The sequence below is a fragment of the Camelus bactrianus genome, chromosome 8, assembly GCF_048773025.1.
Source record: "Camelus bactrianus isolate YW-2024 breed Bactrian camel chromosome 8, ASM4877302v1, whole genome shotgun sequence".
NCBI classification, from domain to species: Eukaryota; Metazoa; Chordata; class Mammalia; order Artiodactyla; family Camelidae; genus Camelus; species Camelus bactrianus.
In genome coordinates, this window is record NC_133546.1 from 28,770,317 (window position 1) to 28,795,780 (window position 25,464).

At 37.7% G+C, this 25,464-nt stretch overlaps 1 protein-coding gene across 11 annotated transcripts in view; it reads left to right on the forward strand.

The window, feature by feature from the left end:
* The window catches only part of EPB41L2 (erythrocyte membrane protein band 4.1 like 2), a 196,091-nt gene that overhangs the window by 94,353 nt on the left and 76,274 nt on the right, over window positions 1-25,464 (forward strand). For all 11 annotated transcript variants that reach the window (XM_074368369.1, XM_074368372.1, XM_074368373.1 and 8 more), the window contains one exon: window positions 21,916-22,020. In XM_074368369.1, coding sequence (XP_074224470.1) covers window positions 21,916-22,020 — 105 coding nt within the window. The remainder of the gene's footprint in view (window positions 1-21,915; window positions 22,021-25,464) is intronic.

Consider the following 25,464-nt stretch of genomic DNA (forward strand, 5'->3'; position numbering starts at 1 on the left):
ATGTCTTTTTTAGGGGGGAGGTATTTAGGTTTATTTGTTTGTTTATTTATTGTTTATTTTTTTAATGGAGGTACTGGGGATTGAACCCAGGACCTCGTACATCCTAAGCATGTGCTCTGCCAACTGAACTATGTCCTCCCCTTTTTTTGCTTTTAAACATTGTATTCTTATGGCTTTGAGGGGACATGTTTCTTAATCCCATTTGAGGATTCTGTCTTTTCACTGGTGAATTTAGGTCATTTATTTCAGATGATAACTGAAATATATGATTTTGGGTTGTCTTATTTTTCTTTGTTTACTTGAATTTATTTCCCGTTTTCCCCTTTACTTTTATTCAGGAGTGATCTTTGGTGTTTCACAGACACACCTGACTCAGTAAAGTCTAATACTGATCACTGTGCCTCCCTCCTCCTTTCCCCATCTTGTTTAGCACACATATATTCATCATCCAGTCTCATTTTGGAATGGTACAAAATAAAGCAATTTCTTACATGTGTGACGAGTCCCTCTTCTATGATATATGCAAAATCGAGTCATTTTTTAAATAGATCTTTTGAGCAGAGTTTAGAAAGTATTCAAAGTTGAAAGCAGCAGTGTTGTTCTTTAATTCACCAAGGCTTAAATTGGTTGGGGAAGCAGAGGAGTCTTTATTTCAATGACTGTTAATTTACAGAGTATCTTTTAGCTAGTAAGTGATTAGTAAATGTACCGTTACAAGAACAAATTTTTGAGGAGAGTAGCTGAATTTGAAATAAGCTTGTAGCTTATGTGTTGAGTAAACATTTCTTTTTCCCTGTCAAATACAAAGCAAAACGAAATTTGAGTAGACGTTAGTGATGTGATCCCACAGCAGATTTTATGTACCAACAGTTCACTGGAATTCTAGGCAGTGACCATATCTGATTATAGGCCGTAATTCATCAGTGTCATAATAGCTGTTGTAACAATGCAGACCTTAGAAGTGTCATTCCCTCTTTTGATTAATTTTTCTTTTATCCAGTTCTTTGCATCTGGGTTCTCTGAGTGCTTGCTTAGTGTCATTGGAATGGGTCTGATACTGAACAGACTGCTCTCACTTCCTCTTTTGAGCAGAGCCTGAATGACAGCCATCACATGGTTTGAGCATGCTCCTGTTTCCCAGTTTCAGCGCTGACCTTAGACACATCGGGTGACATGCTGATGCTGCATATCTGTCGTTCTGTAGCCCCACACCGGAAGTTGGTGTCTGAGGACTACTTGGGGTGGGGAAGTATGTTGTAGGAAACTGTCGCTGTTAACGAACTTGCAAGCACTAAAGGAAATGAATACACTGTAGGAAATACTTTTACTTTATTTGGTTGGGGAGATTAGATTTGTTTCCATCTGTTCACTGTCATCAAAGATTATAAGTATGTCTAGCATGGCTTCGTAGATGTTTATAGTTATTGTTTGCTTTTTGTCTTTTTGTATGTACATGTATCTAATTTTCAGTTAGACCTTTAGATTATAGCATGCCCACTGAAGGGGGCCTACATGTCTTCACTCAGAGCACCTACAACAGAGAGGAGCATGGCCTGTGCAGAAAATCTCGAGGAGCTGGGACAGCCTGACTTAATGGACCTTATAGAGCAGGAAGAGGTTCTAGAAGGCCACACATGCCAGGGTGGGACACTTAAAACTGATTGATAGAGCAAAAAGGAGCTGGGAAGAAATGGACCAGAGGATGTAAAGTTATTAGTATATAAGACCTAACAAGATCAAGAATGCTATTTAGATACTAAGACATGGCTGCAGGCGTTTAAGGGGGCTTCTTTATTCACTGCGTTGGTTATGATGCACACAAGTGGTCTTTATAGATATGACTTTATCAATATGATTAGGGAAAGTTGGGCGGTTTCCTGTTTATCTGTCAGTAACATTTGGTCTGACAGATAAAACAGGCTTGGTGCAACAATAGCACCCCTTTTAAACCATTTAATGTCAGTGTTACTGTATTAACTAAATGATTTTCTTAAAACATAATTCTTGCGAATATTTTTGTTTGTTTGGTGTCCTGATGTCTCTGTTTCACAGACTACTCCCTTAAAATAGCTAGATCGATCTCCGTATGTCCATCTGTGTTCCCCTCCCCACCCCGCCCTTTTCTGGCTCTCTGTTTCTACATTCTTTCTCCTGTGGGCCATTATGAGCCTATTCTTGAACCTCAGGAATTAAGTGGAGAAGACTGCCCACGGAGCCAAGGCAGCACCATTTTCAAAAACTAATTGTTATCTTTGGAGTCTGCATTCTTTCGTGGAAAGAGTGTATATTAATATTAAGTGGATAAAAATGCTTCACACACAATATTTATGAGCATAAATATTGGATAACAGTGCATTTTTAGAGAATGAATGTAATTAAGTAAAAAAAATATGGAAATGCTTGACTTTAATTAATGTTATTTTTGGCTTATATAACTAACACTAGGCTTATTGCTAAGCCATGCGTTATTTTTGACGCAAGGCCGAGTCTGTCTTTGTGCATTTGTTCCAAACCTTGTGTAAAGTATTATTTCATTGAAGTTAGTGAAAATTGTGACTTCCATTTTATACTAATTTATCATCTCTTGATAAGAAACTGAAATCTCAAACATTAAAAAAAAACTTTAATTTGAAGATTACTATTATTTAGTGAAGAAAATTTATAATTTCTATTCTCTGATCTCTATCTATTTGTATCTCATTGAGATATTTAATGGTATGTGACAAGCTCCTTTGGTGCCAGATTTTAACTGTAAAGAATTTTCGGGAGTCTCCTGAATTCTGCATGCTTATTCCAGAGACTCCACTATAGGAGGACTCTTGTGATGTCGCCACTGAAGTCATTTACATACTCAGTGTGTTAAAACAGCAGGGCTCTTTCCTCTAACGGAAAATACAGTTGGAGCCATGGATTTAAAGTCAGGAGATCTATGTTTATTTTTCTTTTGACTCTCTGGATGTCTTGGGGAAGTCGCTTCCTCTTTTTCTTCTATTCTCAGATTGCAAAGTAAGAATGAAAATATTTGCTTCCTCTATTTCTGGAACTGAACTGGCTTTACTGCAGCTGATAAGTCTGTATATGTATATTTTAAAGTCTGCAAATAAATGTGAAAGTTCCTGTAAGACTTGGGAAGCACGAGTGAATGTGCATTTGAAGTTAGAGTTGCTCACATTTTCCTCTGGCATCTGAAAGTTGTTCCCACGTGTTGATTTTGTCTGAGAATTGAGGGCATTGTTCCTGCCCACACAGGAATGTCAGGACCATTTTTCTCAGTGCTGTGAATAAGGCTATCAGAATGTAGGCTCTCTTCGTCAGTGTTCTGATGATAAAAGTATTTATCAAACAGTAGAATGTGTCAAGGTCTTTCTTGCCTTTCTTGTCTATAACACTGGCCTCAGAAATCCAACTTGCTCTTACGGCTTTTGAGTGTGTTTTATGTATTTACTTGGTTGTCTACTGTCACCCTCCAAGGCTGTTCTTTCAGACTTCCATAATTGACCCTTACTAGGTTTACTGGTTAACTGATTTTAACTATCTGCATTCTTGCAGAGGATCTGGTCGTTGTGGCTCTCTCCAGACTCCCATAAAATAGTGTTAGATTTAAATATGATTTAAAGAGAACTATAAACAATTTAATTGGCATATATTATATGCAGTTTAAAATTCCAGTGACATAGGTCCAGATGGAATGTCTCTGGCTAACTGTCCATTTATCCTTTAGCTCAAAAAAGGAATTTAAGGTAATAATTCTATACAGTAACTGAATTTTTATTTACTTACTGGGAGAAGGCTACCATGCTATGCCTAGGGTTGAATACTTTGGTCCAGCTTACAGACCATGAGGAGTTCACAGGAGCAGAGCATACTCATTAGCTGGGCATGCTATTAAGTATGACCTCAGATGCCTTTTGATGCTGTTAGGTACGACCTCAGACTGTCTTTTGATCTCTCTTTTGCTATAGGATTTTCTGTGTTTTCCTCTGCCAGCCAAATTGGTCTCCCAATCAAGCACTGAATTGTCTGTCCTTTCTTCAGGTTTCTGAGCAGACTATCTCTGCCGTTTCGACTTCCCCATCTGCACGATTTCTCCCTATCTTTTTTTGCTCAACTTAAATTCAGCTTTCTGAATGTTTTTTCTTCCTCCAAACTTGTTTGCACCGTTAATTTGACAGTTAATCATGTGCTGCCCTGTGAAAGAGTCTCTTGTGTTGTTGTGTTGAGCAACGGCTAAGCCCTTGTATTGTTGTTTGATTTTTCTCATGCTTACATTGTTTCTTCACCTGGACTGTTAGTTCCTTGTGAAAAAAGACTTTCTTCTTTCTTCCCAAAAGGGCATTAACACAGGGCTTTGCCTATAATACTTCTCATAGAAAAGTTAATTGTTGATTTAGTTCTCTCTTTCTTGTACGTGTGTAAAATTTTCATCTTTGTCTAAGCTAAATGCTTGTGTTTGCTTGTTTATGTTCCTAATTTGTCGCTCCATCCTCTCCAATTAGAAAAGAAAGATTTGTGTGTGTATGTATATAGTCCCTCACTCCCTCATATTACTTCTTCTGCCCACAGGTGCCCTGCTTTTTATTTATTTATATATTTATATTTTTTAAGAGGTAATTTGATTTCTTTATTGAAGTATATTTTATCTTCATTATGTTAGTTTCTGATGTATAGCACAGTGATTCAGGAATACATATATATTCTTTAATATATTATTTTTCACTATAGGTTAGTACAGGATATTGACTATAGTCCCCTGTGCTCTACAGTAGGACCTTGTTGTTTATCTATTTTATATGTAATAGTTTGTATCTGCTAATCCCGAATGCCCTGCTTTTTAAATGCTTAGAAAAGGGTAGTCTAACTTCTTGTATGAACACTTCATGGACCTAAATAAATGAAAAGATTTATTGAATTTCTTTAAAGGCTGTGAACCTGCCAGGTGTGAGAGCCATGCAGAAGTGGGCAAGGTATGGTCTTGGCCCTTCAGGATCTCACAGCCTAGAAGGAAGCGGACTCCCAAAGGCCTCACAATTCTTTCACACAAATCCGAGCTGCCACGGGTCAGGTTGCTGGCTGGCTGGGTATCAGCTGGGCTTGGAGAGGAGAATATAATTAATACCTTACTCCCTGCCTCTTTTTCTCTACTGTTCCTCTTCTCTTGAGCAAACTAAAGAGTATAATATGGTTTTAATTTCTCAGCTGTCAGCATTCAACCACATGGTTTCTCCTTGGCCTTCCCCACTTTGGGTTCCACAGTCTGTGGATTGCCTCTTTTGCCCTTGTGTCAATGGGTTTTGAAAGCTTGAAACTTGAACTTCTCACTCTCAGTGACCACCCTGACATAATTTTGAAGGCCACACCCATCTCTGCCTCCCGTTTCCCACACATGCCGCCAGACATGCCAGCACCATGGGAATTTACCACTTAGGAAGTTTTTACTCTAACCTGAAGGTGGTAGTGGAACCAGCACCAGATGTTTGAATTAGTTTTCTCTTTTGGAATAAAAATTATTTGAAGGAAGAATAACATTTGAAATGGTGGGGAAAGTCCTTTTCAGAGTAAAATTTGTACTTTAGAATCTGTTCAGATACATTTTTGTCACTCTATAAAAGAAGTCAGTATTAAACATTTTTAACTCCTTTTCTGAGTTCATCAGATAAGATGTAATTTATTTTTCTGTCATCCAACAACAAAAAAAGTATCTTTTGTTAAACCCATTCTGCCCAGAATCCCTCTGTTTTCATTACGGTTTTATTTCCAGTCTCTTCTCCAGGCGTCTCTTGAGCCAATTCAAGATGTTTCTGACTTAGTTTTTATTTCTCAACTGTTAGGATCAGGGAGGAGAGTATTTGGCAAAACTTCCTACCTCTCTGTTTCCCCTCCCCCGATTCCTTTGGCGATGTGTGCAGGAGCTTGAATAGGGGGCAAAGATTTGAGTCTGGCCTTTACCTGTGAGCATTGTTTAATCTATTTCACAGAAGCTCGAGCTGGGACCATTCTTTCCATCCACTGCTTCCACAGCAGGATGCAGACTCCGCGGCCTCGTGGAAACATGGACAAAATTTATCATCTCTATTTACAGCACTGTAATATGATATGCTAACATTTGGACCCTAAAGGGATTGAATGGAATATAATAAAAATGGCCCCCAAAAAGCGCTGGACTAGTCAGAAAAACAATTCTTTATGCAAGGTGGCTAAATGATTAAAGCACTGGGAAATGATCTGTCAGATTGCTATTTTTGTATTTATTTAGTTATGCTTTCCAACAGAGTTTCGCATAAACTCTGTTAGAAAACTTATGACTAGGAATATTATTCTACCTTTTTTTTTTTAAACTCTTGTGCTCTGGAGAGACAACCTCAAAACAAAAGCTCCATCCTCCCTATTAACTGAACTACATTTTATAACGTGCTGCTTTGCAGAATATGCCATTTTGATCTGTTTTGAGGTTGAGTCTGATTTTATGCATTGTCTGGTTATTGACATGGAGGAAACTTAATCTGAGTCTTATGATCTTGTTTGTCATATTTGTTGATCTCTTTCCATATTTCTGTCGGCAGCAGTTTAAAGTGATTTGAATAGGGATGCTCTAATAAGCTGTTCTGTAGCACAGACAGCCTGTATGAATCAAATGTCAAAATTCATTCTAGGCAAATAGTTTACAGAGAATGTGCTAGCCTACAGAAGTTTGCTGCTTACAGTTTTTGAAATCAGTTTTGATGGAAGTGGTACTTAACAAGTTTTGAAGAAGGTATTTAGAACAATTTGGTGTGCTCGTCTGGCTGGAAGTTTGATACCAGCCTCTTTATTTAATCTAACAGTTTTAGTCACCACTGTTTTCTAAGAGGTGATAGTTTTCACAGATTTATATCAAGTTTTGCTATTTAAAGGGAATGATAGAAAAAGCTAGACAAAAAGAATTTGGATTTTCGCTTCTTAAAAGTTGTTTCATTTCATTATATACCTCCATTAGTGATGGTATATAATTTTTAAGAAAAAAAGTTAAGTCATTATTTGCCTGGTATTTTATGATTTTGGTCTCAAAATAGTATTCATTTAAATATATATTGTGAGTTTAGAAATAATTTTTATCCCCTAATATTGATTTGGTTTCTGAGAAGATAAAGAAGTATGAGGTATAATTTGTCTTCTTAAATTGCTGATAGATTTTACTTTCAGAGATTAACTTTACATGTGAAACAACATGCAGATAGTTGATAAAGTACTGTTTATGGTTTAGATAAATAAAAATGCAGAAGTGTCAAGTTATTATGGGCTGGAGTTGGTAAGCAAATCTTCACTGAGGAGAAAGGAACTCTTAGACGTTGAAAAATGATGCATTTAGGAAAACTCAGCGATGCCTAGCTTAGTACATTTTGAAAATGGTTAAATAGTAGAATCCAAGCAGAAATTTGGGGTTATAAGAAAAGACTTGGATGCCTACTTCCTTATATGTCTAGGACAGCATAGTAAAATGTAAACTTTGTTAGGAGTAAGCCACGCTTTGCCTGACCAGTGTTGCCTTTTTTGGCCCAGGCTTTCCTTGGCTTGGCTTTGACTAGAAATTCTCCCATCTTGCAAAGCCAGAATACCACTGGGGTTCAAATTGGTTAATCTCTTCACTTCTGCTAAACATTAAGAAGAGGTGAGCTCCCACCCATAGGAGAGGTTGCAAAGAAAATGTCAAATATAAATAAATGCATGGACTCTCTCACTCACCCTTTTCCAGTCTGCTTTCCAAAATTTTGTTGGCTCCGATTCCATTCTCTTTCTCCTTTCCCTTGTCGGAGGGAAAATGAATATGAGCATGTGCTCACATGTGTCCACACACCACATCATTTTAGAAGAGCTCCCATAGAGAGCAGAGCTAAATGTGTGTATTCAATCCACCATCTGTAATTAGAATTCCACTTTCTACTTAGGAAAATCTCAACAGGGAGCCTGTTTTGTCACTAGGATAGGATGAAGTGGGCCTCCTCCTCAATTTAGCACATATCAAAGTTGCCAGGAGGTTTTCTGGATATCTTATTATAAAAAGAAGTGCCTGTGGTAGCTTTAGTAGCATCTGTTTTGACATTATTCATTGTTTTTCTTGCAAATTCTTTTGGTTAGTTTTCATTTTCTTGCTTCATTATTTCCTGCAGGTGTCTATATAGTCCATTTTATTTTGCATGTGTGTTTAACTGGGCCAAGAGGAGTGGGTCACCATAGAAGAAAGGATGGAAATGCTATTCTGCTTGAAATATGCAGTCAGACTGTTTCATCTATCTACATGTGTTGATTTTACTTAGGTTTTTCAGTAAATGTTAAACCGTCTCCAAATTCTGCTGGAAAACTTATGATGGGCTTTAGTATTCACATTTGGGCATATTACTGACCTAATAGGCTTGGGGATGGGGGTTGAAGTTTGGAAGGGGAACAAATGGTCTGAAACCCATTTGCCATGTAAAAATATTATTTCCATTGGAAAAGATTCTGAATTTCAAGTAGATGTCACATGTCACTCTGCATTTTATGATAGAAGTAATATAGGAGGGCTTTGAGTTGACCATCTGGATATGTGAAGAAAGGACATTTCCAGCTTATAAATAGGTTATATGTACACATCATACATCAGTAAATTATTTATTTGGAGAATATGTTTTCCCATAGAAAGAATGCACAAATGATTAGAATTCCAAGTGGATTTGTAAAAGTCTATACATTAAGTTTTTGAACTGAGTTCTGGGTGCTAAATCTCTGAGCAGGTGGACAAAGACAGAATTTCTACCCCATTTTTTTCTAATTCAGGTTTAAATTTTAAGTCCCTTTTTTCATATCATTTCCTGATTTTTCACTGCTTTTCCCCCTTAGACTTTCTTGTTCCTAGTTCCATGATATCCTGTTACTCTTTTGTAGTATTATAATACAAAAAATGCTGTGTATAATACAAAAAAAAACCCCACCTGCTATCCTATGCTTCCTACCTACTTTTTCTCCATCAGGAATCAAAATTCCTCAAATTTCTCAAATGTAACAGATCTCCCAGCTAAGTAATGAGAGGATCAGCAGTCTGAGTGAGTGACTTTCAGTGGGTGGGTGATTACCTGTATGGTCTTCTGTGAGATATTTGCATTTTAACAGAAACCTGTTCACGCTGAAGAATCACAAGTGGTAGAATTCCACTCATGAAGCCAAGGGCGATGAGGAAATGAAAGTGGTTTGTGAGTGGGGTAGAGGGCCGGGGTTTTGGCATCTTTGGATCAGGTGGATGCACTGCTGGTAGGGTGGTCTTTTGGGGAGCCATCCAGACGCTCCCTGCCTTTCCTGCTTCTGAACCCCCACATTTCTGATGCCTCACTGTTTTTCTCCTTATGTAGTTGAATTAATTCATTTGCATGTGTTTTAAGTCAAACTCAAAGATTCATCTGTTTCCCCCTCTGTTTCCTCTTGGTTAACAAAGACCTTGCCACTCTGTCTCTTGTTTTATTTTAGTTTGTTAGTCATGTCCCTGGAATGAAAAACTTATACTTGGGGGGAAATGTCAAGCTAAATGGAAACACGGTTGCCTCAGATCTGTGTTTAAAAACTGAGATAGCTCAAAATGAAATGGATTTTTTTCCCCTCAGATTACCCATAAGTTGCTGGTCATTGAATTCAAGAATCAGGAATTCAGGTGGTGAGGTATAAGGAAATTACTGTTGCTAAGAACCTCCTCAAGACCTTTCCCTCTGTATCAGATCCTGTTTGTCTCTGTTTTACAATAGTAAAGTAAATATTTAAGTGATTAAGAGTCTTCTGCATTACAACTTGATTTCCACTTTGATCAATTGTTAAAAAAATTCTTTAAACGTACTTTAAACATTCCTGGCCAATAGACGTAAGAATAGTTTCATGGGGCCTGGTTTGTGATAAGAACTATAGTCCAACAGGTGCCTTGTGTTTTTTTACCTGGTGATTTCTTGCCCAAAGAAATCTTCTCAGGTATAGTTGTTACTAGAGATTGTCAGGTCAATTTTGTATCTGACACTTTTTAAAAAGGATATTAAGTGAAATGTTGAGCAATTGATGTATCATTTAGTGGGTTGGGTCCTGGCTTTTGTGTCCAGGTCTTTGAAAGGAGTGAAAGGTGAGTCTACTCCATTGGGTGTTGCCTAGCCAGACTGAAAGTGCAAGGTGATGGACTTGGAGTGTGAGGGCTGATGGTCTTACTCTGGGAGAGGAGATCTGTTTGCCAACCTGGGTGTCAGCTTTGCTTCATAGTCAGAATCCTTGGTTAAGCTTTTAATTTACACACACACACACACATTTACTGAAGTATGGTCAGTTTACAGTGTGTCAATTCCTGGTGTATAGCACAATGCTTTAGCCAGAGCTTTTTAAAAATACAGAAATACAGTGAAAATATTCTGTAGGATACTGTAACGGTGTGGTGGAGACACGGCATCATACATTTGTCCAAACCCACAGAATATTTAGCACCAAGAGTGAGCCCGAATGTAAACTGGATGGTTACGATGTGTTAGTTATATAACAAACGTACTGCTCTGTGGGGGATTTGATAATGGAGGAGCCCAAGCATTTGTGTGGGTATAGGGTACATGCAAAATCTTTGTATTGTTTGTTCAATTTTTCTGTGAACCTAAAACTGCTCTAAAAAATAAAGTCTAATACAAAAACTAAAAAAAAAAAAAAAAAAAATACAGATGCCAAGTGCCACCTTTGAAGATTTTGATTCAGTGGGTGTGATGCTAGACTCAAGCAGCTGTGCAGCCAGAATCAAGAACTACTTTGAGAGACCATAACATTGTCTACCAAGGCTCTTCTGGGCAGAGCACCTGCTCCCCAGGTATGGGGGGATTCCTTAATCAGTTCTGTGTTGAAATATAAACGTGGCTGGTGGGAATTACCATTCCTTAGTAATAAGAAAGTGAGTGGAGTTGAGACCCTTGATTAAGACTGCAGATAATCTTATTAAGTGTCTGGCTGAATTTATCTGGATATATTTTTGCTTTGAGCAAAGCCCAGCATAAAGTAAGGGTTTGATAAGTATTAGCTGTAATTATCATCATCATTATAAACTCCTGAGATTGGGTATTTTTTTCCTCAGGATTTTACCATTATTCTTGAACATTTGATGAAAATGCTCAAGTCCTTTGCCTTGGCTGAATTCCCAGTATCTTGTTCTTATATTTTATCAATAACTTTGCAACTTGAAAGGCTCATAATATAAACATATACCATTTAAATAATCAGGTTGACTTTGTAGTTTAAAGAACTTGCTTTGATTCAAAAATTAAACTTTAGTTAGTAATTTTATAAGCAAGAAGAAAAACAAAATTTAAGAACAATGTACTTTATATTGAAATTATGAATAAACTAATGTCTACTGTCCAAAGACTTAATCCTCTTATTGGAGAGTCAGAAGAGAGACATAGGCCATAGCCAGTTGGATTAAGAAAATAACGCTGAAGATCAATTTATTTACTTAAACTAATAATCACTAGAAATAGACATAGAGTTAGATTTTGCATATGAGAAATCGCAGGCTTTTTGGCTATCATATACTGCAATACCATTCCATTAAACTTTTATTACCAGAGGAAGGCATTTAAGGGATTACATTTTATGAACAGCTGAGCAGCTGACATGTATTAGAACTAACAGGGGTGCTTATTATTCCTTATCATTTAGTTAAAGCCAAAACGTAAGTATAATTTCTTGTGTAAAATTTGTGTGTGGATATTTAGGTTTCATCAACAAATAATGGTTTGCGTAACAAGCTTCAAGATCCATTACTCCGGAGGTTTTGTGAGGTTTTCTGAAGCTCCATTCCGGAGGTTGGCTTTCAGATTACCCTGGAGCCAGCTTGTTTGGTTTCTGTAATCGCTGTTAGCAGATCTGTTCTGCAGTTGGAGATCGAAGTCCTCCAAGAGGGCATCTCCTGGTTACTAGCTGATTCTTGTGTCCGGAAAATGGATGAAAACCTGTGGTTTGTTTTCTATACCCACCTTAGAAATGTAGGATGTGGCTATGGACGAACGATTAAAAGTTTGATGTTGTATCTATTAAAACTAAAAATTAGCATTTATTTGCCATTTTCCATATACCATAAAATGAAACATATTTTTCTATCTTGTTTGCGATCTCAACTTACCTGGTTGCATATGAGATGAATTGTGTGCTCAGCTAAGAATTCTGAAACATTTTAAAACCCAGCAGACTGGGGTAGAAAAGTATTCCATCTCATTACTGCATTGAGACTTGAGTGGACTTGGAAGCACTGAGCTCATGAAATAGGGTCTTACTTCGAGAAGAAAGGCAAGCTCCTCTGCCCTTAAGGAGTTAGTAAGATATATATGCATGTGATTTTATTAAAGGTGAACCTGTATGCTTCCAGCTAACATCATTGGAGGATACAGTTACTGGAGGGTGTTATGTAGTATGTTCTGGTCTTATGTGTGTGTTTTGTAACAGCCTTTTGATTTTTATTTCTAGTACCTCAGACTACATTGAATAGTATTTTATGTCATTCATGTCAACAACACTGCAAAATTTCCCCCATGTTCATTCATAATTCCCTGAATCCTGTGTATGGAAAGAAATAGAGACTTTAATGAACTGTGAGAGGATTTTTCTTTTTCTCCCTCCCCTTTTGGAGGCAAGTCTTGAAGGAATATTATACAAGAAAGATTTCTTCTTACCATTCTTTGTAGTGACTTATAAGAAACCTACATGCTTATGTAATTTTGATAATGCATGTCTATCTGTTGATAGACATATATACAAATTTTTCCTGGTCATTAATGAAAATTAAGTTTGAAAAATTTTTCAACTACTCAAAATAAAAACGATAGATGTGTGTGTATGTGTATATATATCTTTATATCTAATTTATATGTTTATATATTTTATATATAATACACACAAATCATTCTTTTTTAAGCAATTGGAAAACCTTTTTCAGACTTCATAATTGATCAGGGGAACTTTACTTAAAAAAATCCTCTTTTACTATAAATGACTCATTTACTTCTGGAATTATATTTTTGACACAACAATCATTGGATGTGGTTTCCTCTTTTTTTTTTTTTTTTCGCCCATATTTCAATGATCTTTTGGGACAGAGGTGTGTCATTCAGATTGGTAGGGAAAGAATGATGTGATAAATGATGGTCCGAGACTATTTAAGACACTGTCTTTCCCCTTCTGTATGGTTTTGATTTCCTCCAGCCCCCACCCCCACCCCGTGACAGTGTCTCAGTTGTCATGTTTGCCCTGTGCATACCTTTCTTCCCTTGGCCTTTTATACTTGCATAGTGTAGTTTAGTGCGGGTGCAGAATACATAGCTCCGGGGCTGTGATGTATGGATTGCATTGTGCGCTTCCCAGCACCATCTCCTCGGCGCACAATAACTGCAGTGTGGAGGGGCCTACACGGAGACAGCGATGGTGCTTTATAAACCGCCAGTGGTGTGTGGCGTCCACTGCAATCCGCCGGGTAAGCAGTTGCACAGATTCCTGCAAGTTGAGAGGCCTCCAGAAATGTCATGTTTTGGCCTCAGTAATGAATGCCGCAAATAACAGCACAGGCACGGAAAAGGACTTTGCATCTCAGATTCCAGCCTGCCTTTCTTCGGCGGGGTTTCCTTATAGATTGCTTTGCCCACCCTCCGCCCCCTCCGAAAGACAGTTCCCTAAAGCTAGTCTCCCAATCCTTGACTAATAAATATTTTAAACCCATCTATATTGTCTTGTTTTGTCTCTCTCCTTTGAATATCTCTCGTGTTATGCACTCTTTTTAAAGGAAAAAAAAATCTGATACCTGGGAAGGAGACCATAGGACTTTCTTTGTTTAAATTTTCAACCCATTGATTTTATATTGTTTTTCATGGTGTCAGTGGGGCTAGGGAGAGGCAGACGGAGAAAATTAGATTGTAAAGCTTGTTGGCATTTAATGTAGAAAGGAAGATTTCTTTTCGAAGTGTACTTGGCAAGTTTATTAGCTGCTGTTTAATTAAACTGGTGCTACATTATCAGAATAGAGATGAACACAGTTTGTACTTATAAAGATTCTAGAGTAAGAAGGGATATAAAGCAAAGGCATGCTTCAGATAGTAAGAAGAAATGACAGAGACTGATGTCTTAGTGAAGGAATGTGCAAAGACTGCAAAACCCCACCACCCTCTTTAGCGTAAAGGTGGGGCATGGCCGGCTCTTCGGAGACAGGGACAGGTGGACTTTTCTGCTGACGTCATTCCTCTGGTTCTTAAATATTTGGAAATGCTCTAATTACTAAGGAAGAGTCTGAGTACAATGTAGAATTGTGAAAATAAAATGTAAGCCTGTGGTTGTTCTTCTCCTTGAATCTAGTTGGCAGTGTGTGTGTGGTTGAGTTCCTTGAATATCTATGGGTTGGTAGTCCATGAGCTGGAGCCAGGAGATTGCATCAGTCTGAGAGCCAGGAGACCTGATTTCTAGACTCAGCTCTGCTAACTCTTTGGCTGGCATAATAGCACCAGGCCATTCCATCCAGCGTATCTTTTGGCCTACTAGTGAGCTAAGTACTCAGTGACGTGCTGCTGAAGGAGACATTGAGGTAAGACATACTTTTGCTGAAAGAATCCAGTCTTCAGAAATAATAAATATCAAAAGAAGTAGAATCTAAGAGTAAGTACCATTAGTGTGAAATAAAGTGCTTGAAGGAGAAAGATGAATATTGGGAGATTGGAATAGGTTTCATAGAGAAGGGAAATTCGGAGATTTGTCTGGAGGTAGTGTTTCAACAGCTGGAAATAAATCAAGGTAGTAAAGAAATTTAGAATATGTCTTGGCAAGTCAGTAGTCCTTTTTATCTGGGACAGGCAATACCTGCCAATAGTTCTGACAACTAGTGGACTGCACGTACTGGTATCTTTGGTGCACGCTGTGAAGCAAAATATCTGTGTATTCTGCTTCGTTAACACATGTGTGTCTGTAGTCTTTTCATGCACTAGAATTCGAGTTGTTTATAAAAAAATCACAACAATGATAATAGGAGAAAATTACCATCCTGGGTAGAAGTGGGGAGTACTAATGTTTATGGATATCACAAATAAGAATTCAGTTCTTTAAAAGAAATTCAGGAAATCAGACTGAAAAGTTAGACCCGTTAAACTCTCTTCAACCTCAGTTTTCTCATTTGTAAAATGAGATTGGATGAAATAACTGTGGAAGCTCTTAATAAGTGTATTAAAAAGCAGTGATTATTTTAGAGCAACCCAGAAGCAACCCTGTGCTTTCAGCTGCCTTTTAATGAATTCATGGAATGTGTCAAACATTTTGTTAAGTACTTTAAATATACCTCATTTAATTCTCTTATCACTGTCATGAGGTGGATATTTTTATTTTAAAGAGAGGAAGCTGAGGCACAGCGAAGTTAAGTTAACTTGCCTGGCGTTCAGGTCCATGTCACACCATTCTGTTATGGGACCTTTATTCCTGATTGTCAAGGATTGGTGATGCTCACGAAAGGTGATCCCTTCCAGACTCTGGGAGGGGAAAGAACAGTTTCAACTTGCATGCCCCCACACTTTTTTTTTTTAAGTTTATTTATTTATTTTTAGGGGAGGTACTGGGGATTGAACCCAGGACCTTATGCATGCTAAGCATGTGCTCTACCACTTGAGCTACACCCCCCCCCCCAGCATTTTTATGTGCTACGATTATGAGTTGTGTCTTGGTTCCTCGCCCCCAAATGATGAAAATCATTTATGGAGAGAGTTGTGAACAGCCTGAAGGCGAAAAAGAAGTTGTGAGCCATGGGGGTCATACTCAAGCAAGCTTGATTACAGATTCATGCTTACAAAAGGTAATAACTTGGAGCATTTAATATGTCTACTGATAATCTGATATGTTTTCTTTATGAGATAGGAAGAAATATGCCTCTTTTTTTTGCCTTTTTGAATTTTCTTCCAAGGCAGATCAGTTTTAGGTTTTTTTTAAGAGTAACTTTTCTGGGTTTTTCGTTATAACTTTCTTTTTCACTCCTTGTTTTCTAGCTCATGTTTCTTTCCCTCTTGTCTTGATGGCTTTGTAATATCTGTTATTTTTAAATAATGCATGTCAAAATTGTTTGAATGTTAGAGCCTAGTAAAGTGATTGTAGGTTAATGGATTTTATTTAATCTGGCTAGAGATTCATTGAGTTTGTTTAATTTGAGAGTTTTAGTATTTATCAGCTGTTATGTCTTTTAATATTACCTCTCCCTTATTCTCTCTGTTGTCTTCATCTAGAATTCTGGGGAGGTACATGTAGACCCCTCTTCTATCTTACATGCCTGTGAAGTTCTTTCCAAGTTTTCGTCTGCCTGTGCTGCATTCTGGATAGTTTTTCAGCTTTGTCTTCCACTTCACTGGTTTTCTCTCCAACTGTATCAGACACTGTCCATTTTGGATTATAATTTAATTAGTATAGCATTATGTCTAGATGTTCTAATTGGTTGTTTTCAGAATCCACTTTTTGATAGTTACTTTTTTCTTGATATTTAAAAATATTCATGTATTTCTTTAAATATATAAAAACATACTAATTTTATGTTCTGTACTTGATAACTCCACCATCTGGAGTCTCTGAATATCTTTACTATCTGATTCTGATACCATGTCTAGTGCTCAGTAATAGTAAGTGATTTCCTTATGCGTTTTTAATCTTGTTGATCATATTTATTGGGATTTTATCTGTGGGAATCGTTTGCTTCAGCCAAACAGCTGGGTCTGTCCAATCTGGGAGCATTTTAAACTGAATTCTCTTTTTGGTCACTTTGAAGTCAAAAAGATAATGTTAATACCAGTCTCCAAATGTGCTTGAAGGGCCACATCATGGCAATTTTTCTTTCCCTCGTTTCTTGAGGTATGGTCTGTAGATCAGTAATTCTGCTGTGAAATAAGTAAGTGTTGTGTTAAAAAAGATAGTCGTTTATTTAGCCAAATGATTTCGGGAAACATCAGATTGAATGATGGTGAACAAGTTTTTTTTTTAATCATAGAATTTCTTAGGGTATCTTACATGCAAATAGGAGTTTTGATACTCAGTAGTTATCTACATTAAGCAGAATTTTCCTTGCCCCACTCTGCTCCCTTTTTGGGCATGTGGGTGTACATGTGAGGCATCTCCTGGGACCAGTGGGGACAATGAAACATACTTTGGCAAATACAGGTCTGCCTCCTGCTACCCTTGGCATCTGCATATCTGCATACTGTCTTCTCACTGTCTCTCCTTCTGTGTTCACACAGTCTACTGTGTGTGTGTGTGCGTGTGTGTTTATGTGTGTATCTATCTTGTATTTAAGCTCCCTGAGTGAAGATGTGATTGTATCTGGTAATCTATCTGCAGAGTGAGACATTGTCTTTGGGTAGAGTTCTTGTATTTCATAGGTTACTGATCAGTGTTCTTTGGATCAGTTGGACCAGGTACTTAGCTAAGTCTGGAGAGTTAGAGTCATAGGACTTTTTTTTTTTTTTTTGAAGGAGGTAGGCTTCTTTTATTTTCTGTGTCTGCCATTCAAATGTAAAGTTCCTGAGACTGAATATGTCTTATTTCTTATTGTTTTCCCAATGTCTTAACATAGGAACTGATACATATGAGATTCAGGATCAATATATGCCCTTGTAGTCATCTGAGAGTGGGGCAGTATAACTAGCAATGTTAACCACTACATTGTCATTTCTGTTTTCATCTTTCTGTAACCTCCAGTGTCTTCTGAATAGAAACGGGCTCCGTCAGACTTTATAAACATCCAAAGTGAAAAATAAGTTTTTTGATTATGCTGTCTCTCTGCCTTAAAATCATTCCCTTGTGTAAGAGTCATTTCAGGTGCGACAGTCTTGGTGAAGCTATGCTGTTTCTCAGATGCTGTTGCTCATTCTGTTCTTGGTGTTCCCGTAGCACTTTGTATGTGCATCTTTCAGCACAGACCTCGTAGTATTGTTGCGTTTTTGTCTTTCAGCCAGTCTTTGAGTTCATTGAGGGTGGAGATGCTGAATGGAAGCTTAAGTAATGTATGTGTGTGGTTAAGATCTTATCAAGCGTTTAAAATACCTGTTTCCTGGAGAGGGAAGAAGAGAACAGTAGAGAAGCAATCTGAGCATCTAGAAGATATTTTGGTGTTTGTTAGATGTGGTCTAATGAAAGACAGTGGGGAATAGAATTCTGCTGTGATTGAGTGAGGCACTTGGTTTGGCACTTTGACATACACTCTCTTACTGGGCTAATTTGACCCTCACAGGGAGCTGTGAGAGAGCTGTGATCTCATCTTATAGTTAAGGAGACTAAGTGGCTTGTCCATTGTCACAGTCATCCAGTAATAGTAAAGTGCTCACAAAATGTGGAATGAGGGAGGGACTGGGTCTGACTCCAGCCCCCATGCGGACTCCCCACCAAATTGTGGTGGTGAGCTTTGTGGATGTTTTTCTCTTACTCTTTTAGGGGAATTCTGTCTATGAGAGCATGTTTCTATTTTTGTAATGGAAATGAGTGAGAAAGTATGATTTATTAATAAAAATTGACTGTAAGCCAGTGTTGGAATGTGTTTTTTTCTCTTTGAAGTGAAGTATGTATTTATAGACATCAATTGTCGTAACTGTTCTTTTTACCCTAATTTCAAATAGCATTTTAACCAAATAAAATAGCATGAGTCTCCTTTGACAGTCATATTTCTCCACAATTTCTATAGGTGATCAGTTTCAGCCGTTAGCTTATTTGAAAGCAGTTGTCATTTAGTCCAGGTTTTCCAAGAAGTGGTCAGTTTGTTCAGGAACCATATCTGATTAAAGGTCAACTTCTTATATAAGCTTCCATTGAGTTCTTAATGTCTTTCTGAATAAGAAGGTATTCTTGGCTTTTATGGTAAATAAAGTATCTTCTGCGACTCATTTATACCACATTATAGATGCGTGGCGGATGGTGAGCAGGTAGATCTGGCAGGAGCTATGGTAGTTCTCTCACTTTGTTGTCTCAGATAAGGGCACTCCCTGATGACAAAGTAGGTGCTGAAATTGTAGCTATATGGTCAGCTGCTATCACCTCGTTTAAAATGATTTTGTGTGGGTTAAGTATCACCTCATTTAAAATGAGTGTGTTGCATATAGTACACTGTAATTTTGCATTTTCAGTTGACTCAACAAGCACCTATTTTACCGGGCAGTCTTCTACTCACTGGAGATTCAAGAGTGCATAATGTTGTTCAAAAGAATGACAGAGAAAGCAAACTCTATCTTAGATCATTCATTACCTTTATAATATTCTTTGCCGTTTTCTGCAGCCAAATCTCCTCATATCTACTTGGGGCTCCTATAAAGAATAGACAGTAGATTTAACTGCACATTTAAGAAAGTAACTGTCATGATATGAGCCACCTTCTCATCAGGTTAATTTAAAATACCTCCAAATTCAGAGTCTTAATTACATAGGTTAATAGTTACATACAGATTAGATAATGAAATTCAGAACCTTTCATTTAAAAAGTTTAATGCAAAATTTCATGTAAGTGAAATGAGTTATTTTTCATGTTATAAAACTCTCCAGCTTATAAGAGCCAATATTGATTAAGCTGTTACTACGTGCCCCACGCTGTTCTAAGCTCTCATTATGTATTACAACTCATTTAGTACTTCCCACACCCTTTGTGGTAGGTTCTGTTATCCCCATTTCACAGATGTGCAAATTAAGGCAAATAGAAGTTAAATGTCGTATCCCTGGTCACGTAGATTATAAATAATGGAAATGTGTTTGGAACTTTGATATTTGGAATCTGGAGCCCAATACTCTCATTTACTACACTGGATTTGTATGTACTTTATTATTATTTTTTAAATTTTTATTTATTTATTATTTAATCTCTTTTGGGGGAGGATGTAATTAGGTTTATTCATCTGTTTGCTTAATGGAGGTACTGGAGATTGAACCCAGGACCTTGTGCATGTTAGGCATTCACTCTACCACTGAGTTATACCCTCCCCCTGTATGTACTTTAAATATGTAGACATACCTGTTTCACGTGTACTTAGTAATTTTTACATGTACTTAGCAATTTTTTGAATCTGTAGTGATGTGGATAGCACACTGCTTGTAATGTAGAAACCATGTAATCTCTGTGGTTTTCTCCTTTTTTCCTCTACTATTTAATGTAATTCATTTTTTTAAGAGAAATGTTACTATAAAAGGTTTGATAATAAAAGTTCCAGATTCTCCTTCACAAATTTTTCAAAGCATGGATTTCTTACCTCTGCTCCCACAGAGGAGGAAGCAAAGGTTAGAGGAGAGAATCACACACTTTAATCGAGTTTTTGTGAAGACACTCTTTTGAAATTCCTTACCAGAGTTGTGCTGATTTGAAATTGAATGTCTTTTATACATTACTCCATTTTTAAAGATGTTTGTGTGGTAAGTGTTTATTTGCACATACTGGATGAACTAAGTAGTACACATCTCAGTAGTGTGAGGACATTCATCTTGATGATAAAAAGTCTACTGGCATGTTCATTTCTCACTCGCTGTCCAGGGCTTGCTCATGTCCATGCAGGGGAAGGAGGCATGTGTCTGACGGGACCTTGCAGTTGGGCATTCCCAGGGATGTGCATCGTAATTGGAAACGAGTCACCACTTTATGTTTTGCCATTGATTAAGCAATGAGCTTTTCTTCTACAGCTGTCGCAGGCTTTTATATCTCTGTTGATAGCAGCTCCTTAAATGGAAAAACACAACAAAGCACAGCAAAAATGTTAGTGCCGTAGAAGCAGCTAATTTACTGTCTCAGTTCTATTACCTTCTATTTTTAAGATTTGTTTTAAGAGTGGATGCCGTACTGTTCTTGAGAAAAAGTGTAGCTCGTATTGAAAAAAATTTCTATTCTACAAATATCTCAGAACAAAAATCAAACTTAAGTGCTGACTAGATCAATCCTTTGGGAAGACATTGAGGAGTAGAGCTAAATGATTTTCCTGGGGAGTGTACATCTTGTAGATGTGACCTCAAGGAACTGAGGGAGGCAGTTTGGACATATTTTTGACTATTCTAAAAACAAATAAATGAACTCTTAGCATTTTACTTTATTTATTTATTTTTAAATATGTATTTTTATTGAAGTATAGTCAGTTTACAACATTGTGTCAATTTCTGGTGCACAGTATAATGCTTCAGTCATATAGGAACATACATATATTCATTTTCATATTCTCTTTCATAAGTTACTACAAGGTTTTGAATATAGTTCCCTGTGCTATACAGTATGAACTTGCTGTTTATCTAATAAAGTATCTGCAAATCTCAAACTCTCAACTTATCCTTTCCCACTCTCTTCCTCCCCAGTAGCCATAGGTTTGTTTTCTATGTCTGTGAGTCTGTTTCTGCTTTGTAAATAAGTTCATTTATCTTCTCCCTGCCACCTCTTTTTTTTTTTTTTTTTTTTGATTCCACATATAAGTGATATCGTATGGTATTTTTCTTTCTCTTTCTGGCTTACTTCACTTAGAATGAAATACTCCAGGTCCATCCATGTTGCTGTAAATGGCATTATTTTATTTTTTATGGCTGAGTAGTATTCCATTGTGTAAATATACCATAACTTCTTTGTCCAGTCATCTGTCAATGGATGTTTAGGTTATTTCCATGTCTTGGCATTTTACTTTTTTTAGTTTTTAAAGTATTTACATGGAGTAGCAGTAAAGCATAGAGCATCTGGCTGAGCATGCTTTCATTTTAGAATTTATGCTTTGTGTCGGGGGGAGTCTAAAGTGAAAAAGTTACCACTTTTTGATATTGTTATAAAAGAGTATTGGAAAATAAATATTTCATATTAATTTATGCTAAATAATGTTTCCTAATATGATGCTCTTTATTTACAGTACTCAGGGACTCTGTAGTTCTTGAAAAGTAAATATATTATTTCTCTTTCCTCAGAAACGTGCTAAGGGACAAGTGTTATTTGACAAAGTGTGTGAACATCTCAATCTCTTGGAGAAGGACTACTTTGGACTTTCGTTTCAGGAAATCCCTGAGCAGAAAGTAAGTGATATTATTTTAAGTTTGTTTATATCATCTTAGGAAAGTACAGTGTTTTTCTTTTAACCAGTGTAAAATTTAACTTTAGAATAACTTATGTTTTTATTACATATTTTATGTTCATTGTAGAAACTTGGTAAAGATTAAAGACTTGTGGTTTCATGTATAACTTTTTGCTACTGTGTGTGTGTCTGCTTTTCCTCTTACAAGCAGACAGAATGGAATGTCTTATCCTATGTTAATGATTAGAAACTGAAAGAACTGGTTTTAAAATTTTTATGTTGAATGAAAAAGAATATATATGTATAATATATGTGTGTGCATGTATATAACTGAATTACCATGCTATACACCAGAGACTGACACAACATTGTAAATTGACTGTACTTCAGTTAAAAAAAAAAGAGCTTAAAATTTTTATGTTGAATTTTTAGCTCTTGAGTGCACCTGTATTATAGGAATTAAATTGCCTGAAAAGCAGGGAGGGAGGCATATTGGAAGGAATATTAGGAGATCCCATGTGTACTCGTCTGGAGGTTTGAGACAGAGAGATTTGCCTTCCTGAGCACATTGGTGGTTGTGTGGGGTGAAGGTGTTCCTTGCCCTGTTCTGTGGTTACTGGGGACTGGGGGGGGGGAGGGAAGAATGGGGGAGTTGTTCAGTGGGTATAGAGTTTGTTTTGCAAGATGAAAAGTTCTAGAATCTCTTGCACAACAGTGTGAATATAGTTAGTGCTGCTGAACTGTACACTAAAAATTAAGATGGTAAATTTTAAGTTACGTGTTTTTTTTTTTGTTTTGTTTTGTTTTGTTTAAAACCACAATTTAAAAATACTATTTGTGAGAAAACCAGCGTACTGCTGCGACTCCAGCAGTGAAGATTAAGACATAGACCCTGCCTTCGTGGATGTCCCTGCTTAGGTTCTTGCTGAGAAGACAGAATAAAGTGAAATACACAGTTAGCAGATTTTGATTGCTACTCTGCAGGGAAGATTCAGGTTATTAATGGGAAAGACCTCTTAGGAGAGAATGTTGCTTAAGCAGAGACCTGAAGTGTGAGTGGGCTTTGAGTGAAGGGCCCTGGGGCAAGAGTAGTTGACTGCTTGAAAATTGGAAAGAAGTCTGCTGTGGTTAGTTGGGGGAGACTGGGTATTGATAGGGTTCAGATCATGCAGGGCCATCTAGGCTATATATCAAGGCTTGGGAGCTCTTCTTTATCCTAAGAAAAATTGTAAGTCATTGATGGGCTGAAGCAGTGACATAAGACGATCAGTCTTGCCTTTAAAAAGGTCACTTTGAGAGAGGGACTGGGACGAGAGGGAACTTGAGCAGGATTGCTCACCCAGAGCACAAAAGGAGCCTTAGCTGAGGTTCTGGGAGTGAAAGTAGACCTGCAAATGATTTAGGAGACGTTTAGGAAGGAGATAGAATCAGTCTGATTATTGATGGGGTGTGAGAGATGACAAGCTCCAAGAATAAGGCCTTGAGTTTCTAGAGGGATGGAGAAGAGGGGAGGCCTATGTGGGGATGATGGCTGGGGACATCACAAGTGCAGTGTCAGGTTGTTGAGTTTTAGGTCAGATAACTACTTTTGGGAGAACAAATAAATCAGTAGATTTAATTTTGGCTATGCCTTAAAAAATGATGGCTAGCATAGAACAGGTACCCCAGGTGGAATCTATCTGAGCAATACGGAGTGCAGTGGGATGGTATTACTTCCTGATGGGAATGTCATATTTAATATTGAGGCTTGTAGTCAGGTATACTTATTTAAAAGAGTCTGAGGCGGCTTTTACCATTTAAAAAAATTCCAAATAAAACAGACATGACTTAATAGCTAATCATTCTGAAATTCCTGCAACGCAGCAAGCACTGTTTGAAGCATTTCACATGTATTGTCTCATATGGTTCTCAGAATAACCCTAAAAGGTAGGTAGTATCAACCACACTTTATAGATGGATAAAGTTGAGGCATAGAGAAGTTAATAATTCACCTAAGGCCGCCTAGGCAGTAAATATTGAAGATAAGATTCAAAACCAGGCAAAGTAGGAAGAAAAAAATAGAAAATGCAGTCATTCTAAAGTTTCCATCAGTCAAGGTAAAAAGGGTTCAGTATTTTATAGTGGTCACGACTGGAAAAGTAGAAGAATATAATCTTGCCTTAGAGGACTTTTTCGTCTTAAATTCTCGAAGTCACCCTGCAAGACTTCGTGTATGTATGAGGGGTGTTCTCATGATTGGCTTTCCAGTTGATGTTTCTGTAATGGTGTCAGTAAATTTAAGGGGTGACCTGACTGCTGATGGTGATTCTGTGAGTCCATGCTGGTGCTTTTCAAAACGGACTTTTTCCTTCCTGTCAGAACATCCGGGAGATGAATTTCCAACTCAGAATTTTTATTTCTCTCTCTCTTATCCCCGCTGTTCACACACACACACACACACACACACTCACTCACTCACTCACTCACTCACACTCATCCTGACACTTAGGCTCACTGGGCATGCCATCAGTCTTCCCTAGTTTAAAAGTACTGCCATTACTGTTTACATACAGGATTGAAGGGTGTTGGGGCTGTGTTACTGGGTCGGATGTGTCATACCCCTCAGATATCTTGGGACAGAAAATAGATTGTGAACTTTTTGGTCAGTGTCTTAGTCCTTTTGGGCTGCTATAACCAAGTATCAGAGACTGGGTGGCTTATAAACAGCAGAAATTCATTTCTCACATTTCTGGAGGCTGGGAAGTCCCAGATCAGAGCACTGGCAGATGGTCCCTGGTGAGCGCCTGCTTCCTTGTTCACAGACAGTGCCTTCTTGCTGTGTCCTCACGTGGTGGAGGTGGGAGAGGGTTCTCTGAATCCTCTCTTACAAGGGCACTAACCCCAATCGTGAAAGCTCCACCCTCATGACCTAATTGTTCCAGGGGCCCTGCCTGCTAATCTATCACATTGGGCATTAGGATTTCAACATTTGAATTTGAGGGGGACACAGACATTCAGATTATAGCAGTCAGGCTAATATTATCCGAGTATATAGGCTTCCAGTAATGTAACTCAGTTCAGGGGTAGAACTTGGCATTCCCTGTCCTAAATGCTAGCTGAACATTGATTAGTGACTAGAGAGGAGACTCTTTAAGTCTTACTACCTAATTATGGTATGAATATTTCACAATGTTATAAAAAGGCAGTTCTGTAAATGTTGGAAATGATCTTAGCAGTTTAATATTGACATTCTATAGTAGAAATGGAGAACTGTGACCAGCATTCTGGCTGTGGGCAGGGAAGGGACAGTGCACAGAAAAAAGGTATTGAGTCCAGTGTGATTGATCCTGGTGGCGTGAGGCATTTCAAGTTGTTTGACAGGGCTGGAGGAGGTGGCGGCGTCAGAGCCTTTCAACGGGAGGGGCCTCTGAGCAGGTGGCAAGTTGGAAGGAAGAATTGGGGACTT